We start from the raw sequence: 20,489 nt of genomic DNA, 5'->3' as shown, positions 1-20,489 counted from the left end.
TGCAATTAATAACTGTGCTTTCTCAATAGTTCTGGGAAAATCTGTGCTACTGTCATGTACCACAGAGAATAGTTTCTATTTTGCACAAGCTGCAGTTGGCTGTGGGAAAGCAACTTTTGCAGAGACTTAGAACGTGAGACTTAATATTATATAGCAACCCATCAAATGTTATTTTTTTAAATTTGCTTTGTTTTTTGACAGTAGTAATTCGCTGCTGTTCATGATCACAGGCAAAATACAGTGCAAGTGCTGAGTCAAGAAGTGTTGCTGCACTAGAGTTGGCTCTGTAAGCATGGTTACAAAATTCGATGAAAATTCCTTATATAAAAACAGGACCTCGGTGATCGTTTTAATTTTCAGCTAGGTCCATGGTGAAGACAAAATTCTTTTCTGCTAGTTCTTTTCTCCTCATTGTAGCTTATCGCTTCTGCTTCATTGCTGCAGTGTTCTTTGCTAATGCAGTAAATCTGGAGACCTAATGGTGCACAAGCCCCTTTGAGGGCAGCACTGACTTTTAAAATATTCATTTCTATGCGGATCAGGGATATCCCAGTCTGGCTGTAATCAGAGGAAGAAGGAAGGAGACAAATAATCACTGAATATGACTGTTCAGGGAGCAATTTGTGTCAAAAAAACAGTCAGCAGCAAAGGTGGATATGAGCTGGTGTTGCACCCCCAAGCACAAGTAAGAGTGATGTGGGCTTGTTTGATAGTCATAATGGTATAATTGCTTCTTTCTATTCCTTCATCCTTTAGCCAGCTGCTGCTCCCTTACTATGCTGAAATGCCTGTTGTTTCTCTCTAACTGCTGAGTAATGTAGGGCTAGTGAAAGGTGCCAGACCGACAGCAGTGCGATCTGCTCTGCTTCATATTCAGACAGCAGCTACAGCCTGAGCCCTGACAGAGCTCCTTACTGCAGGAGGGAGTTTCAGCCCTGACCTACAAGGACAAATCACAAGACAGGGGATCCTACTGGACAGTTCAGTTCTTGGTGAATTTTGTTTGTCAGAATGCCAGCTGTGGAGTGAATTGCGTGCTCTGGAAAAGCAGCATGTCTGTACTTCCAGCCAGAGACTGGTTCGTAGCCTGAGTTATTCCAGATGGAATAGACCTTTGTGCCATGAAATGGGCTTTCAGTCAGTCTCCAGCCACTGGGAATTGAACTGACTATGAAATTTATCTCATCCAGGCTTAATGAACAGTCGTCAGGTAGTAATGATCCTACCAATCTTGATTTAAATAGCAAAGGTTGAATTCCTTATCCCTAGAGTAATTTTTTGTGCCATTCAAACCTCATCAAACTATCTTGGTGGAAATGATTTAAGCTAGCACGCTGTTCTGCATGTTGGCAGGCAGCTAAGGGAATGGTGGATCAATTACTGTTGCTCGCTCATAGCGCATTAGGTACCAGGAACTTCCTTGGGTGCATCAGTTCTTGCAGGCAGATGTGTAACTCTGGGCTTTCTCTTTTAATGCTTGAGGATAGTAATACAGCAAGGATGTGTCTGTCAGTGCCACATCCTGCGTGTAAATTCTCCAGGTTTTTTTGAGAGATATTTGAACATTCATTTTATAGTGGAGAAAACAAATACACATGTATAGAAACATGTCTGACTTGGTGTGAGGAAAATAAAACAGAGGCCACAGCAACTCCAGAGCTGGCTCAGCCAAGCAATGTCACATAAAAAATTAAAGAAAGAAGGCTTTATTTGGATCATGTCTGTATGTAGGTCACAATAACTTAAGAGAAAGCACTGAGCAGGCAAAAAGCTTTCAAAAAAAATAACATCCTATTATTGTAGGAGAAGGGCTCTTTCTCAAACAGATGACTGAAAATTAGTACCGAAAGAATTTCTGTAATCAGTGCTTTTATCAGTTAGTCATGTTTCCACTCACCAGAGGCTGAGTAGAGGACCACCTGCACTGGTTGTGTTCTCAGCCTGTCTCCTGCTTGTGAGCTTTTCCAGTTCACTGCAGCAAGACACTGGGAAGCTGATTCAAGCCATTTCTCTTCCTGAATTGCTGTGCTTTGTTGACCCCATGTAAATCAAATCTAGCTTGATCATCCTTCCTGAGGAATAAAGAGGTAGATACAAGTCAGCTTCTCCTACTTTGCACGGCAGCTCCTCGTGACAGCCTTACATTTCTGGTTTTCCTCAGTCCCTAATTACAGGATCTGAACAAAAACCTCTCCTGCTGCTCCCTGGTTTGTGAACATCACTCAGTGACCAACAGCCCGCTCTGGTGATTCTGTGCTTCTATGCAAGAATTACTCCTTTATGCAGGGATCTACATAGTCAATGTCTTTTCTCTAACAATCTACTTTTCAGCTTAGAGAAGCCTGAAGAGGAAAAGGAAAACAGATCTGCCATCTAGCTCTGCGGCCATCCTCTATGCAAGCAACAGAATACCAGCATGTAACAATAATGAAATAAGCATTTCTTTTAAGAGGAGAAACTGGAGGCAGTGATGCAGCTGTGAAGAGTTAGGGTGCAGAAGGGGTAAATGCACTTGGCCAAAGAGCTCTTACTGACACCTGGGTTACAAACAGTAACACAGTGTGGGAGGGAAGAGTACACAAAGGTATGAGCTGGGCCTGAGAGTACAGATTGCTTGTAGAAAAGCTGTATTAGACAGATAGATTTTTGTTTTTGAAATCAACAGTGGAAATCAATCATTTCCCCTTGGCTTTAAAATCTATTTAGGTGCTTAGATTCTGTATCATAGTCCATTTATGTTTGATTAGTAAAGTTTAATTTTTCTCTTTGCTGTTGCAGCATAACAGGAGCTAAAGCTATACTTACAAGTGTTTCATTGCTGATTCCAGTATTGTTCAGAGGGAGATAGACTCCCATTTTAGATTAGCTCTGACATTTACCATGGGGTAGACTTCTTTCGCCATCTTCTTTCCCCCGTTCCTGTTGCACTTCTGCTTGGAGCAACTCTAGTTCTCTATTATGGAATTCATTTTTTTCCTCTAACCCACCTGCCAAAATGAAAGTCATGAAATATTTCATGCTGGTATGTAAAAACATCGCAGTAAACTCCAGGGAGATTAATAGAGCAGGATGAATTATATTCTCTCTTCAAGCAGTTGTTTCAGCCTGCCTGTTTTACCGGCTCCAGAATACAACAGGATAGTGGCTTACATCTAGCATACCCTTGGAAACTGTCCCTTAGTCACAGCAGCTTACAAGATAGACTCAACTATTGTGGGAGATAGTGAGAGCTGATTTTCAGGTGTGCTAAGTAATAGTGAATCCACATGCCCTCCTGTATGACCTTGGGGATTATTTGTGAGGTAACTGACAGCTTGAAGAAAAAGTGTATTAAAACCGTAAAGAATTAGTCATTAATAATCAGAAATGTATTTAAATTCATGTTTAAAGGCTTGAGATTTGTATTTAATTCCTCAAGGACAGACCTTGCAACTCAAATCAGTATCAGAATGTCTTTAACACACTCAGCATTAGCAAGTCAACAAAGATTTCTATGCTGTAGCCTGACACAAGTTGTAACTAACCTTGTAAGCTACAGATTTATTTTTGCATAGAATTCCGTCTGACGCCTATCAGAATGTTTATTCAGCTAAGGAGCAGAATTAAGGCTTCTCACTAGATGGCAGTGTGATTCAGACTTCTCTATCTGATTGCTGGAGGCTGCTCTGAGGGGCCTTGCCTTCTGTGGTGGAAAGGTTCAGCAATGCGAATTTTAGAGCCACTTCAGCATGCTCACTGAGGAGTCCCAGGCATTACCTTGGGTGCCAGAATTGTGCATTCCTGGGGGATCCAACTGCTTTGTAAGCTTAATGCAAATGTTGTCAGTGTGGTTTCTGTCTGAGGAACCAAGGTGTTCGCAGAGATGACTTTCTCCAATCATTGTGTCTAGATTTTTAAGCACCCTAAGGACAGTAACTGATCTGTATGTGGTACCAAGCTGTGCCATTCAGAAATGCAAATTTAGGTTAAAAACGAAGTTTAAAAGATAAGCAATTTTTATTTATTTATTTATTTATTTTGTATTCCCTACGGATCTCTCATGGTGTAGGAAGAAAATGGATATAAACTGTTGTATGGCATTATGAGATGAAGTTTGGATTTTCAAGTATATTCCAGATTTTCCTCTTGATCCCTAAAGGAAACAGTAGAAAAATAGTACTTACAACAGGATTTAAGATAAAAATCACAGTTGTTAAAAACATGGTCTCATTTTCCTAGCTTTATATCAGCATTGTTTAACTAATACCAGCATACTATTACTGCCCAATTCCACAGAAAATAGATCCAAGATAAACCCACTGGAAGAGGAACACTGCAGTCTAGATAACATAACAGCTAATAGAAAAAGCAGATGCAAAGAATGGCATTTTTTGGAGAAGGTGAGGTAATGGCATGCCATGTATGTGTTTTCCCTGCTGTGAAAGCACATTTTTCTTGTGCTAAATGTGCATCTAAACAAATATAAATAATTTCAAACTTTCGGTAAAATTCTCAGCAAGATATTACAGTGTTTCAGACAGATCAAAGCAAAGCCAAAGCCCAAAAAAGTACTTATAGTACTTATATATGGCTTTTGTTGTACTTCCAGAAGAGAAATGTGTCCTTCTCTGAACTGTTCTTGCACCATTAACCTGCACAAGTACTTTTAGTGCAGCACATCATAAATGCTGTGCTAGTGTAACAAAAATACACTTGAATATTGGTTTTCCTTGTCTTTGAGATTCTTTATTTTAAGCCAAAATCCCTTTTTTTGCCAGGTCTTTAGGGGCAGCAAATAACTTCTTGCCATCACCAGGTAGCTGTCTGCTCCATCTAACTCTTAAGGTGAGCTGCAGGAGCTGGGAACTGAGGAGAAGCTTGAGAAGTGAAGGAAATGGGAAGGGTGAAGAGGGATGATTTTAAAATACAAGGAATATCAACTGCAAAACAGATCTGCCTTTATATCTAACTTTAATGTTGACTTTAACAGAGATTCAGAAGCTTCAGCTGAAGGAATCATTTGGAGCAGCAGAATGGAGCTGCTTCTGGGCTTGTGTGCACAGTGAAAGCAGCAGGCTGTGCAAGTGCAATAGGTGGAGGTTAATACATTCCAGGAAAATCAGTGGAGATAAAGGGCAATGTGCTGGAGAAATGGTTATACCCAAAAGGTGGAGGGATGTCTAGTGTTGTGACAGACAGCAGAGGATCAGAATTTCTGCCTATCAATCCCATCTCTTATGACCTGGGGCAAACAACATAATCTGTGTTTAAAATGCAACACTATTGCTTTAAAAATGAAGGGCTGGGGATCAGCAGTCTGGAAAGCAGGATGCATAATAAAGTATGCTGTGTTTATTCCATGCATGCTGAACTCTGGGTAACCCTTGCAGCATGGAAGTTCCCCTGACAGGCCGATTGGGGAATTTGGCCTTTCTTTAGCTCAGCTGCTTTGTGTTTGCTTCAGTAACTATTGATGATCCAGATACAGAAATGTTGAAGTTACAGAAGTAAAGACATACGAAAATAAGGAAGATGTGAAACTAAGTATCATAAGGACATGGAGGGGAAGGGGGGGAAAAGGAGTTCGGTTTTTTTGTTGCTGTTGTTTTTGCGTATTTTCCATGGCAGAAATATGAAAATGTGTTGGTATGTTCCAAAGAAACAGTGCATACAAAGTAGAAGGATACTTCTTTACATTTTACTGGAATATCCAGAATGTTTCCATTTGAGACCTATGGAATGAATGCATATTTTTAAATGTGGCATTGTCTTGCTGAAGCTTCAATTTCGCCTCTTGCTCAGCACCCCATTGGTAGCCTGCGTTTTCCATGACAGATATCATGGAATAAACTCTGCAGTGTATAAAAGAAAAACCTCTGGGTGTCCCAAGCTAGGAGGAAAAGATGAAGGGAAAGGAGTAGGACTGTTATTACCATACAATTATTAAAATGGCACTTGTATATAAATCACTGGTGGATTTGAAATTAAACACTCACCCATTTTAAAAATGCTTTTGTTTTAAAGCGAAGCAAAATAAATGCTGTTTGGAATAAAAAAAAAAAAAATCCAGTTTTATGTAGGTTTTCCTGTGTATGATTTGTATAAGCTTGCATGTAATGTAACTGAGCATCTCCGCTTTGTGACAAGGATTTTCTAAGGGTGCAGCTTTAGCTAAGTGCTCTGTAACACTACATTGGTTGTGGGTGTGGGAACAATTTAGACTACTCCGTGTTATGTCAGACTCTTTCATGTCTCTCTGGATTGCTGTCCCTCTTTCAACGTGGTGATCCTTTACTATAGGAGAAAGAGAAGGAAAAGACAGAAGCTCCTAATGTCTTTGTTCTTCCTTGAAACACCACTTAAAATTAATAACTCTTTCTCTAAACAGTAGAAATCTGAAACAGATACATACATAAAAGTCAGATGTGCTTGTGCTTTAAAGTGTGGTCTCTTTTAAAACATTGCCTTACTGAGGAGAATTTATCTTCTGTATTAAGTAAATGTGACGTGAAGTGGAGCTAATGGAGATGGAGTTCTGTGAAATGCTGAATGTATCTCCAGTTCCTGTGAGATCCCTTAATTAACACAAGGAAATACTTCATATTGCAAGACTGACTGGTAGTATTCTTGTATTAATCAGATGATGGTCTTCTAACAATAAGCAATATTTCCTTTCTTACTAACCATAGGTTGCATAGTAGTAGCCTATGGTTAATAAGCCAGTAATGTGAGTGAAATTGAAAAAGGCCAAATAATTTATTGTAATTTTCACTTTTTAAGAACTCTGAGCTCTCCATGCTCATTTTACTAATTTATAGGCTTAAAAAATCCATCCTCTGTACAGCAGGTAGCACTTAAACTGATTTATTATAACATTTGTGAAGAAACAGAGAAGCTTTTAGCAGAATTCCTACAGAAATAACAAGTTAAATCATGGTCTTACATATCGGTTATTATTGACTTCAGTAGACCTGAAGCCAAGCTCTGAGCTGCATTTCTCCATGAAAACCCAAACCAGCGTTACATGGAAAAAGTCATCAGCTGCTGTATCTCCGAGGTGGCACATGCTGCTTGCTGGTGTGCAGCTGTAGGAAACTACAGGACAGAAGGAAAAGAAGCAAATCTGTTCAGTGCATATGGAAATGCAGGAGGTCTAAGACCAATATCAGAAATTTGCCCAGCTCTCATAAGAGGCGTGCTGCCAGCAGTCTCTGCTGAACTTGTCTGTACTGCAGAAGCAGGGAGCGTCTGTGCAACATCCAAGTCCTGGTTTCTTCCCATGTTTATCCCATTGCCTTCTAAGGCTCATTTGTATAAATTTCTGATATGATTGAATGAGTTTTGTAGGTAAATGATAAGAATGAAAACAGAAGAATTCTAGGATGCGATTGCTGCCTTCAAAACACATTGTGGCTAAGGGAGAATTTAAATGTGGTAGTGGTGGTGCTATGTGTCAGTGACAGCTTATTGCAGAAACATGCATTCAGTGGCCCTCCCTGCCAGCAGGTTCTGCTAATGTTAACTGCAAGCTCAGGGCGCATTCATCTCATATTGAGTTTGAGCCCTTTTTCCCCTTCAGGTGGTGAATGAGGATTGCTTAGAAGGCCCCAGTCACGCGACAGGTCTCCAAATGAGACTGTTACCTTGAAAATAAGCTCCCACTTGAAGCTATATTGTCCTGATGAGTCACTGAGTAATATCACATAGATACTATCAAGTAATAAAATCTTTATAACGCATCTGTAGATAAAGGGGACGTGGCTATTATTTTTTGGTCAAAAAAATCAGAAGGGGTAATTGCGGTGATTCCTGTCTTTAGAGAGGTCAGACAGGAATTTTTTAAACCATAGCTGCATTCTGTTAGGGACTTCTGGTTTGTATATATATGTGGAACAAATATATAGAGGTAGCATCCTTAAGTCAGTTGGCTTTCACCAGAAGACTGTAGATAAGGCCGAATTCATAGAATTGTAGAATCCTTTGAGTTGGAAGGGACCCTTAAAGGTCATCTCTCCTGCAGTGACACATACAGCTCAATCAGGTAGCTCAGAGACCATCCCAGCCTGACTTCAATTTTCATCTTCTGTTTACCAACTTATTAAAAATTCTTTTCATTGGGCTAAAACTCCTGGGGTTCAAAATGTTTCAGAGTGACTTTTAGTCCAAAGATGGTAATTTGGAGGGATCTTAACAGGTCTGTGTGAGCCAAACTGATAGCCAAAATTATTTTTTTATTGTGCGCTTTCAGATTGCCTGTCTCAAAAGTGGCATAACAAAGGCCTTTGAGTCTTCCATGGTGGTCCAAGATAGTTTCCTAGTTCTGCTCTCAGCTCCCATTACCCATTGTTTTGGGGACGATTGATAAAATCAGTCTAAGAGAACTAATTAAAGGGAAGAGTCCTGAAGAGAGGAAGGAACAATTAAATTCAGAAGGTGTTGCCAGTATCAGTCATACTCTATAAACTAAAATATTTTAGTAGGTACCATAAAGACCTTTTATTATAAGGTGGGTAGTGTACCAGTGAAACTTGTTGAGCTGGAAAATGTTCTGGATCCTAATCACCTCTGTTCCCAAAAGGTTATCTGAAATCAGGGGAAGTGGAGGGGAATACTGAGATGATAAGAGTAAGAAGACTTCAGAAGTGTCAAACAGTTTGGTGTGGCTCAACCTGATTGCTATAGTTTAACAGAAAAAGTGCTCCCTAAAGCACTTTGGAGGTAAACTTAGAAAAGGAAGTGGTACTTAAGAGAAAGGGTAATGCTGGCACAAATATAAACATGTTTAGAACAAATATGAATTGATTTAAACTAGAAATTAAAAGAAAAATGTTACATACAAGACAGTAAACTGCCTGCTTAAATAGCAAAGACAAACACTTCTTAGAATGCTGTAAATTCTTAGAGGTTGACATAATTACAGGTATCCCTCCCAGTTCTTTGTTCAGATGCTTCTGATTTAATTTACCTATGTGCTGGATTCTGAACAGCCAATGTGAAATACTAATTGTAGAGAATCTGGGCCTCAAACTCACAGAAAAAAAATTGTTCAATTGAGCTGAACTGGGCACATATCAATTGCTCAAATAGCATGAACACAGTTCGGATTTTGTCCTGTAGAGCCTTGCTTATAATCATCAGTTTTGACTTCTTTTTTCTTTTAATATGGATGATAAAGCATAACTCAGATCATGATTGCAGTGAGCATTTCTCAGGGGCAAAATCACCTTGTGCAGTTATTCCCTTAGCTGCATGTGCCCTCCTCCATGCCAGAACTTCCACTATGCCAATACAGCTATCTATGTGGCCATCAGAGCACTGATCCATCTCTAAAGAACCTTCGTATTTATCTTTGTATTTTAATTCAAACTAAGCCCTTCCTCTGGTTGCTATGTTACTGCATAAACTGTTGTGTCAGCACAAAGCAAGAGGTAGCTCAAGAACAGCCATGATTTAAGCACTGCTGTCATGTCCTCAGGATGCTCTCAGTCACTGTGTGGTTTGCAGTCACCTCTGGACCACCAAAAGGGCCAAATGTTGGTGATAACAGTGCCATTAGTCTTTCTCTCCTCTCTTGTACCTCCTGTTGTACTGGCAGAGTACGACCATACACTGGGACAGCTCAGAGAATGAAATCAGCTGAAAACTAGTGAAACCACCTGAAAACTACTCTCTCCAGCCCCCCCCCTCCACCCCCTCCCCCCCCACCCCCCATAAGTTTAGTTTTCTGTCTTTCTAGTTGCCCAAACCAGACCTCAGTCCTGTTAAGAAGCTCAGTAATGCCAGCCAGGATCAGCAGAACCAATCACTTTTTACGGAAGTTCTGCCAGCTTGAGCCAGTTAATCCATCGTTTTCTCTCTGGAAGGTACATTTCTGGAAATCAAAGCAGACTAAAGGTTTTCCTGATATAATGCTTTGACTGAAAAAAAAAATAAAAAAAAAATATGCAGGCTTCCTTTCAGGGACTCCCCAAAATAGTTGATTTCTGAAGGGTCTGAGCCTTCATCCCCTGCAAATATTCCTATCTCTCAGCTTCTGGTAGGATCTTTTATTGTTTTCTTTAGGCAGATTCAGACCTTCAGAATCTCACATCTAGAGCAAGGGCAGAATCTCCACTAAGTCACCTGTAGCTGTCTTGTAGAGCTGGCCAGGGGATTGCTGTGAAATGGTTGGACTTCGTACAAGCTCTTCAATACTTCAACCACATCTTGTTGGTAATTACTTTCCTACACCGAGTACCATGCTAAATGGATACTTAATAAGACAAAATTATAATACAGCTCTCATGGAATTACACATTACATTAACACCAAATGTGTTCATTCTGAGTTCATTATGAATGATTACTCTGAATACCAAAGGAATTAATAATAATCATTAGCCATTTGCAGTGGAGGGCTGTTGAATTGCTGTTGAATACAGCTGTATTAAGAATTTACAGGTTTTCCTGATCAAGTTTCATTCTGAAAGAATCATTAAGGGTAAGTTTCTTTTCATTGGAGAGCTCCTGCTTTTATTCTGAGTCTGTACTCCTTGTTCAACTGCATTCCAGTTTTAAAAGCACTTCAAAGGCAGTCACTCAACCTTGTTCATTCACTAATGGAATTACTTTCCTTATCTCCGTTTTGTCTTTGAGCGTACATCAGTTGGCTTTATACAACACTTCTGAAAGGTTAATAAACTTTAAAGCATGTTGGGAGACATTCAAGGGCAGAGTAACTCCAACATGACAAAAAGAATGTAAAGGCGTTATATTTATGACTGTGTGGCAAGTAAATTCTGAAAGTAAAGATATCCTTGGCCTTTGATTTTGTTCCTGAGTTGTCCCTCCTGTTCCACTAGCATTTGAAAACTCAGCTGTTTTGCATATCAGAGGTAACTGACTTGAGACACAGAGGGAATGAACTGCTTGCTTTAGATGAGCTTTTCCTTTGGATATCGGCTTTCATGAGAGTTTTACTTCTCTTGAAAACTTACTCATGCTAAACATCTACAGCAGCCACATTTTCAACTCGTGTGATCCTAATAAACTAACATCCTAATAAACTAACGTGCAGCCTTTCTGTGTAACTTCTCATTGTAATTAACAGTTTGATTCTTTCCCAAAGTCCTGGCCGTTCAAATCTGAGGTTTGCTGTGTGCTGATGTTAGATCAGTGATTCAGAAAAGTTTCTAAGATAGATGAGCTTGATTGTGAATGCAAGTCTTGTGGTTTTTTGTTTTGTTTTGGTTTTCTACTTTGTCAGACAAATTCAATGTAAAAAGCCTGTGTATACCACTTCCTTGCCTTCTGTCTGCTCTGTTTAAGCACACACACCCTTGTTTATGTTTCTGTGACAGTTGTATCTACTCAGATTTCATCGATGCCAATCTGTCACAAATAACATTTGCACATAAAGTTAGATTCATTAGATTGTTCTGAAGTTATAGCTTCACTTTAGACAATTCTGACTGAATTTAGGGGAGCCAGCATTTATTCTGTGACCCTTTTCTGGTTCAGGCAGAATTTTTTTCTGTTTGTTTTAAGCAGTCAGAGAATGAGGAGACTGGGGTCAGCTGTGGCACCAGGCTGGTTACAAACCCTGGTGCGTTGTAACGGAAGACAGGGCCCTACATGGATGAGGCAGGGCTCCTCCCTTGGCAGACAGGCCTTGGGAGCTGGCCACCAGATGGCACGATCTTCTATAGAATAATTTTGTGACCTCCATAAAGAACAGCTGTTTATCCCTCCATTGAAAATGGTAGTGCCAGGTACAATGAAGTTCATAAAGTTTTAAGAGTTGTTTTCAGCTTTTTACACCTGAAGCTTTTTATTGTTTTGTTTTTCGCCATTATAACTCCTGTATCGTGCCTTTCCTTTTCATCTTTGAATGTGAACAGGAAAACACCCTTTCTTTTTCCATTGATCTCAGATATTGTTGTTCATTCAGTTGCATTTCAAATCAATTTTGTTAAGTAGAAGCATAGCATACACAAGGATGTTTGCATCAGTAGTAGATGGAATGGACTAAGTACATAATGAAGTGTTCATGTACTATGAAAAAGACATAGATGATTTTCTTTTCATTTATTTTTTTTTAACTGGGTTATTCTGCACCATTTTGCTCAGTGCCCAGCCCACCAAAGATGAAGCACTGCTGTAGAGGTATGCAGAAGTAACACTGAAAGCTCAGCTCTGAAGAGGCAAGAAAACCATGAATATTGTAAATATACTGTAAGGTCATTAAATGAACATAGTTTTTAACTGACACCAAAGAGAGAGGAACTTGATTAACTAACCTTAGCAGTTGTGAAAGTGACCATAACCAATTAAAGTCAGAGGGTCTCCATCTCTTTATTCTTGGAATAAACATTATCCAGATTCACTGTCTGAAAGTCTATGTAATGATATTCTGAATTTTCCAGTACTCTCCTGAATTTTGTTAGTTTTTACAACAAAAAGACATCAATTAAAGGGAGAGTTTATTTCAGAATAAGTGAACAGAAAATGGATGAAAATTCACTATGCACATTAAAAGTTCATCTGCAGAGACAGGTACAGAAATTTGCTCAAAACTTGTTCTAAACTGTTCTGATTCCAAACACCCGGGCAGAATAAGCACAGCTACTAACACCACGTACTTTTATTTTTATTTAGATGCGGAGATTTGTAACATATGCTGCAGCTTGCAGGTGTGATGTAGTGTACAACTCTTTGGAGGTGAATAAACTGAATAAACTTAGAGTGACCCACCCAGTCAAGTAGCTGCTCACCTGTAATTCACTGTACTACATGCTGGCTCTATTCCTCCCCCATTCCCAATGCAGGCAAGCTCTGTTTCAGAGTTGTGTAGCTGTCAGCATTTTTATATCTCATCACAAGATAGTCATCAGTGTAATTTAATCTTTATAAAGAGGGAGAATGTAAAAGCTCAAGTACTGTTCCTATAATCTAGTTATCTTTTTCCTGTTTGACAGAGTTGTACCATTTTCTTTATCCAGTTTGATCTATCCTTCAAGGTCCATGTGGCATTACAGCACCAATGGTATTGGCCCATAATAAGTTGAGTGTAAACAGGCGGGTTTATGGCTTGGGTTCATTTACCTTTTTCACAGTTACGTATGTCTCTCCAAAGCATTGAGAGCCTGGTACAAGACGGAGGCCTTCATTTCTGAGCTAACCTGAGGGCAGTGTCTATCAGTGGTTCCCAGTCCCAGAAAGCACAGTTGGTGCTGGACATTGGTCACCTTTTAGTATACAGAGCATGTAGAGCCATGAGCAGAGTGTGTCATGAACCAGACGCTTACACAGCCAGCCATGCAAGGCAGCAAGAAACGCTTGTTCACAGCCCGTCAGTGGAACAACTGTAGAACTTCCTGGGTGACTGTGTGAAAGTAACTGGTTGTCCAGAGCTCTCCTTGTCTGCTTCTAGTGACTTATTATAAGAATGTTTAATTTAAGTGCCATTTCTTGGACATGGGGTTTATGCACGGACTTAGAATTTCTTGCTGTGTCATCCATTGCATACGTTAAATGCTCTGACAGGTCACTTCTTTTTTCTTTGTGTTTCAGCCTGCTCAAGTATGTAGTAGAGTTGGTGATACCTTCCCATAAATGATATTTTGGAATCTGTGATGGAGTGAATAGTAATTTCACTTGTTTTTTTTGTTTTTTTTTTTTTGTTTTATTTTTTCCTTTGTTTTGCCTCTATTAATGGCACAGAGTTTACACTGTTGAGCTTAACCAGTGCCTACTAAGCTTTACCATGGCAATAAGAACAGAGGGTTTTGTGTGCAACCACTTCATTGTTTTCTGTGCTGATGCCATGCTACTTCATCTACTGAAGGCCTAGTAATCTGGACCTAGTTGTTAAAGGAAATTTCTTTCTCAGTTATCTGCTCCTGAACAAGCTTGAGATTGAGGTGAAGGAGTTGTAATTAAAAGAAAATGTGTCAAATGTAGTTTCAGAACAGACAGAATCCTTTGGCAGACACTTGAAAATCAGCACGAAGGTAACACTCATTGCACAGCAAGTTTCTGCTTCTTTCCTGAACCTTTTGAATTTGTAACTGATACACACACAAACACACACATATAAACAAGAAAACGGTTAAGTTCTTTCCTCCCACAGCCCTGTGTTTTGAATTCAGATCGCAGAACAGGGAGAACATTCACTGAGGAAAGGTATATGGCTCCCTTCTATTTCAAGTGGGGAGACATCCTTTTAATTGCAAGCAGACAGCAGATGGTATGGCTTTTGTGGTGTCACGAACTCCAGCACAATGCAGTCAGCCGCTGCACAGCGTGGTACGATTTAAAGCTGAGTGAACGTGGGGGGAGTGACAGGCTAGGGGTGGGAAGGCAATAATTCTGAGGACATTTGTTCCGTTTTTATTTTACAAATTGACCATGATTTTTTTATGTTTCCCTTTTGTTCACTTTCTGCATCTGTTCTAGAAAACTGATTTCCCACAAAGAGCGCATGCCAAAACAAATAGTTTTGAAAGGATTATTGTCAACTTCAAAAAACACACCTCTGTACTAAGGTTTATAAGTTACTCTCTCAGACCTCAGAAGAGGAAGTAGGTGGGGGAGAAAAACAGAAATATAAGTTTGCAAGCAATAAACACAAGGCAAGATCTCTTCTAGTCCACAGTCATAAGATTCTTTTCAATTAGAAGTGCCTTTTGCACCTGATTCAGCCTTTTAACCCACTGGCCAATGTATTGTTCTGGTATCCTCTCACTTTGCCTCTGTAAGGAAAAGTTTCAGAACTGCAAAGATTTTCCCAAGACAGGAGATGTTTTTCTATTCAAACCTCAGGTACCTTGTGTCTCCCATTGCTAACACACTGTTAGCACATAAATCCTTGGAAGGTTTTTGTTCAGATTGTTGGTCTGTGTCATTGGTCTGTGGAGCAATGCCAATGCACAGCAGCTGGGATTTCCTACCCTGCTCCTGTATGCATTCTAAATTACCCAATAAACTCTGACTTTGAGCATCTTACACAAATCAGAACTCTAATTCTGCATTTCCCAAGTAAGTATATGTTTCTAAAACATTTGTGCTTTGTGCAAACATTCTCTAAGCAATATCAAGCACTATTTGTTTTCTGATGTTAAAAAAGATACAGGAACATGGTGCCATCTATCAACACATCCAATGTACTTTATATCCAAGTAATGTAATATATTTCACAATTCTTTTTTTCCATGAGGGGATAAGGAAGGATGTGGAACTGGAGTAATTTACACAGAATTGTGTCTGAGCAGAATTACTTAGGAATCTGTGCAGCTTGCTTCCTTCGTTCATGTGTTAACTAATACAAGATATGCTTCCAAATACAGCAGGGTTGTGATCTAAGGACACTGCTTTGAAGGCATTTTCTCTCTGTTTATCATAACTTATTTTACCATTATTTCACTGTCTCTGCAAAATCAATCGGATATTTAAAGTAAATATGCATCACTTTCTTTAAATATGCACAAAACCTGAAATCCATCTTTTGCCCTTGATTTCTGCTGATCTCCAGATCAATTCAGGATCTTTTATTGAATTATGATCTTCATTTTCATATAGGTCAATAGCATCCGTGTTAATGACTCACTTAGATCATAAAAGTACATTTCCAAGGGGTGTGACTACAGGTGGGCTGAACAGCTTGTCTGGCTTATAAAAACAGGTCTTCAGGCCAGCTGCACTTACCCATTCTTCTTTGTTCCAGCAGCTATTCTGCTCTAGCGGCCACATCTGCAGGGCAACATGGCATTCACAGGCAAATACGAATTCGAAAGTGATGAGAACTATGATGACTTTGTGAAGAAGATTGGTAAGTATGTCTTGGGGTGAGCCTTAAAGGTTTTAAATTAGCTAGAAATACTTGTTTAAATAAAGCAATTTATTGAAAATGTGTTGAGATCAACAGGAGATAGAACTGGTTGGAGTGCTCCACACTTCAGCAAGGAGAATCAGTTCTCATTAAGAACAAGAAGCACTGTTATCTGCAGGAAATAGTCCTGTTGTACAGAAGTTGTTATTCCTTTTCAGTGGCAGTGGAATGAAGGGCAAAGATATTTGCAGTATAATGACCATTAGAACAATTTTTTTCTGTCCTGGGTATTCATTAGTGAAAGTGTAAATTTTAAGTATGAAAAATACTTGTCAGTCTTATACTGGACCAGGTTTCTTTGAAGCATTTCAGAAAAACTGTGTAAGCCTGTGTCTGAGATCACTCCTGGGAAATCCCTTAGGAACACTATGATCTGTGTGCATAAATTCAGTTCTTGTATTCCTTTGTTTAAAAAGCAAATGCAAATAGTAAGTATGTATGCACAGCTGTATGGCAGAGGCAGAAATTCATTCACATGAAATTCCATGTATCTGCATGTGTAGCCTAAGTAGAGAGATGCAGACATTTATATATTCCTTCTACCTGCACCTTTATTATATATCATTCCTAAGGGAAAAGAAATCAAGACCAAAACCTATAATTTTAGCAAATGCATTGATTGCCTTGTATTTTTCTTTGTATCACTAATTTAAATAAAGAAACAAAAACACAAATCAGATACTCAGACATCAATGTCTGAGAACAAACATCCCAGTAGCGTGCTTTACTTCAAACGCAGCTGATGAGACATTTGATTTGATAAACTGTATTTTTCTATTTATTAAGGTCTCCCTGCTGACAAGATCGAACTGGGAAGGAATTGCAAAATAGTCACCGAGGTGGTGCAGAATGGAAATGATTTCACCTGGTCTCAGCATTTCCCAGGAGGACACACCACAACTAATTCATTCACTATAGACAAGGAAGCAGACATGGAGACAATGGGTGGTAGAAAGTTCAAGGTATATTAACTTAGCCCTTGAGTTCTGTGCAGTCTCGATTGTTGTTGTTTTTCAATATAGAGTGAAAATCAAATATGACTCGGGTACATCTCCCTTAACCTGTTAATTCATCTATCATAGCCTGGACATCATATGTATTTTTTCCCTGTTTCTTGTTGTCCTAGCAAAATATCTAAATCTAGAACTGCATTTTGATGAGGGCTGGAGCTTCAAAACTATTAACTAGTAAAGAATGATGAAAAAGTGAAGAGCATCTACTCTTGTCGTGGCTCAAGCAATCTTAGTGCCCATTAGAACTGTAATAAGCTGGCTCCCAGCTGTCCTTGTTGTCCAGCACCATACAAAGGAAGCACACCCTGACAGCAGTGCTGTGGTCCTTAGCCTGACTGTAGTGTTCAGTCTTTGAAGCTGCCTTAAACTATGTAAGGACTATGTAAAGTGAAAGTAAACAAATCTCTGTGTACCATCCTTGATATTGGAAGTACAGATCCACTTGCAACTGGAACAGTCTCTAGAGATAAGGTTGTACAACCTGATCTGCACCTGACCTGGACAAAATTTTGATATCTACATAGAATGGTTGCTTTAATACCTTATTCATTTCTCACCTATTTTAACGGATAGTTTCAGATGACTAAATTCAGCATTAACCCTACAACAGATTAATAGATAAATGCTTTATATTGAAGAGACAGGAAAATGATCAATTGCATTGGGCAGCTCTGACAAAATAACAGCAATAACATTGCATGATTTCTGGAACGCTTTTTCAGTCATACCATTCTAATTATACAGGGGAGAAAAAGAACATTTGTCTTTGGTTGTGAGAAACCTTTTTGAAGCCTAACGTATGGAACAAAACGTAGTTCTACTTAGTCTACTTTACAGTTTTGAAGTATTACAAATACTGCCTTTCTTTTGGCCTTAGGATCTTCAGCAGTCCAAATCCTGCTGAGTATCTAAAGCCAGAGGCAGTATAAACGACTCAGCAGTGAAACCCCTGCCTTTTTAGCAGTCACTAAACAATACCTAAATTAGTAAGACTCTTTCCTTGTATCTAGTTAAAAAAAAAAACAAAAACAGCCCATTTTTCATTTTGCAGTTTTTTTCCCTTCTAGGTATGATTAACTCACCCGTCTATTACTACTTCATAGTAGGTTGACTTCCTATGTAAACAAGACTCATTTTGTCATCCAGTTGTGTAGCTAGTTCTACAGAGCTGGTTTTGGCAGTCAGCTGAACTGCTGTGGAACTTGTGATCTTAGATTAGTGTCCTACGTAATTCTTCCATGCAGAAATAGCTGTGAGAATGATAGTCCACTTGGAAAAGACTTTCAAAGATCATCTACTCCAATGGCCTGACCAGGGCTAACCAAAAGTTAATGCATGTTGTTGAGGGCACTGTCCAAATGCCTCTTGAGTAGAGAGCCATGAGACATCAACCACCTCTCTGGGAAACCTGTGTCAATGTTCGACTGCTCACACCACAGAAATTTTTCCTGATGTTCTGTCTGAACCTCTGGCTGATGCAGCCATGTGCTGTTCCCTGTTGTCTTTAATTGGTTACCAGGGAGAAGAGACTGGAACCTCTCTCCATTTCCTCTTCTCAGGAATTTACAGAACACAAAGCAGCTGGCACAGATCATAGTATGACGGTGTGACTGCAAACTGTACAGTCAGTTCATCCATACTTGATCTCGGTGAACTCTAGCACAGTTGAAGTTATGAAACTTAGGATCTAGAGTGAAGAATTGGTATCACTAGCTCACAGTCACTTTTCTGCTGTTTGCAGCCAGCTGTTTACTATCTGAGAACAGTACTTTAAAAGTAACTCCTACAATTATGCTTTTTAGTTCACTGTTGTTACAGTCAGAAAGGTCAACATGGTGGAAGGATGATACAGGAGTCCAGAAGCAAAGGGACTAGAGAAAATGGAATGGTTTTACAAAGAAAAAGTGCTCACCTGTCTCTGAAGATCTTGGCTTGCAGGAAAGACTCCACAAGGGAGGGATCTCCAATCAGATATCCTTCCCCAGCAGCAGTCAGCCCTCTTTTAAAAAGAGGTCTAAGAGAAATGCAGCCAGGCTGCAGCCCTTCCAGTCACATAGCTGAATTGCCTTCACCTGTGCTCCCAGGGCTGACCTGGTTCTTTCCCTGGGTGCTCAATCAGGGGTTCAGCCTGTGACTCAACAGTTACCATACAACTGTCGAAACAAAAGAACCACACAAAGTGTTGATGACTGAGAATATAGTCTGTAGTAAGACCATTTTTAGAGCTATGGATGAATAATGTCCATGCCTTATTTGTAAGTATGAAACTTAGAGGTATTGTTAGTTGAACATTTTTCTATTTAAATTGTGAATATTTACATTTAGGAACTAAAGCACAAAGTTTTAGTCTTATTGAAGAATCTGTGAATGTAATGGACGAATTTTTCTTCTTTTAAAGGAAAAACTTCAAACATGATGTATGTAGCATAACTGATAATAGAAATGCCAGTAAGCTCAGAGACCATTAAACCTCTGTCTGTTACAGGCAACTGTTAAAATGGAAGGTGGAAAAATAGTAGCTGAATTTCCCAACTATCGTCATACTGTAGAGATTTCTGGAGGAAAGCTTGTAGAGGTGAGTTCTCAAGTGTCCAGACTATTTTGGTTAGGACTGCAAGTCTTATTATTATTATTTAAGTTTTGAGTTCAGAAAAATACATCCAAATAAGCAATGCAAAACTGTGTATTAACTTTCTCCTTTCTAGATAATCTCTTAAAATTCTAATCCAAAATTCATGGAATAAACTTTTAGTTATATATTTTGTGTCTTGTATCATATACACAGACACACAGTTTCATAACTGTAATAGACTGGAGTGTTCAGCTTGAGGTATTCCTGAGTTGCTGTTTTTTTTATTGACTATATTCACAGTCAATAAGCATATGCTTAAAGAATAGAAAATAATATGTAAAGTTATTCACCTGCTACTTGAACTATGTTTGTTTGTACAAAATGTCATTAACTTTATTTTTTAAAATGTCAATATGTTATAACTCCTCACAGCATTTCTGTTGGACCCTAGTCTATTTTTCAGTCTTACTCCTAGAACAAAAATGTTGGAAGAGCTTATATTATGAATGGTGTCCTATTTTATCATTGAAGTCACATGGCAGTGGTAAATCTTGATTTGACTCTCAAAAGGCATCTTGATTTGTGGCTTTTCTCTGTGTCAGCTACATATGTCTGCATATCTTAACTTTGAGTAATAGTAACTTACAATAAAAAACAAAGCGATGTTGTTACTCAGTTATTGCTTTTGGAGAACAACTGTCTAAAATCCTGATACCAGCTTGGTGTCGGTGATAGCCAAGTCTACCACTGCAGTAACTTGGAGCAGTCTAAACTATTTAGCTTATTGTTTATGTATGTTCTACTAAAGGGTAAATCTGCTTCAGTAAGTGGCAGGTTCCATGTGTAAGCTAATAGGTCTTTCTGTTTGTGACACTGAAGCTTTAAGAACCCTGTTCAACCAAGTTTTGGTGTGTTCTTTATTCCAGATCTCCACTTGTGCTGGAGTAGTCTACAAGAGAACCAGCAAAAAGATTGCTTAAAAAAAAAAAAAAAAAAAAAAAGTCAGTCTTCTGGTACACTCAAAAATAAGCAGCAATACAAATAAAAATAATTCTGAT

The 20,489-nt window shown here is 39.0% G+C and overlaps 1 protein-coding gene across 11 annotated transcripts in view; it reads left to right on the top strand.

Moving 5' to 3' along the window:
* The window catches only part of FABP6 (fatty acid binding protein 6), a 51,011-nt gene that overhangs the window by 18,720 nt on the left and 11,802 nt on the right, over positions 1–20,489 (top strand). For 5 of the 11 annotated variants that reach the window (XM_048961044.1, XM_048961043.1, XM_048961045.1 and 2 more), the window contains 3 exons: positions 15,682–15,786; positions 16,633–16,808; positions 19,345–20,351. In XM_048961044.1, coding sequence (XP_048817001.1) covers positions 15,720–15,786; positions 16,633–16,808; positions 19,345–19,503 — 402 coding nt within the window. In that variant the 5' untranslated portion in view covers positions 15,682–15,719 and the 3' untranslated portion in view covers positions 19,504–20,351. The other 6 variants (XM_048961040.1, XM_048961042.1, XM_048961046.1 and 3 more) reach the window with 4 other exon arrangements.

This window comes from Lagopus muta, chromosome 14, assembly GCF_023343835.1.
Source record: "Lagopus muta isolate bLagMut1 chromosome 14, bLagMut1 primary, whole genome shotgun sequence".
Classification (NCBI taxonomy): domain Eukaryota; kingdom Metazoa; phylum Chordata; class Aves; order Galliformes; family Phasianidae; genus Lagopus; species Lagopus muta.
The sequence above is the reverse complement of the archived record's forward strand: the minus strand, read 5'-3'. Positions and strand labels throughout refer to the sequence as shown.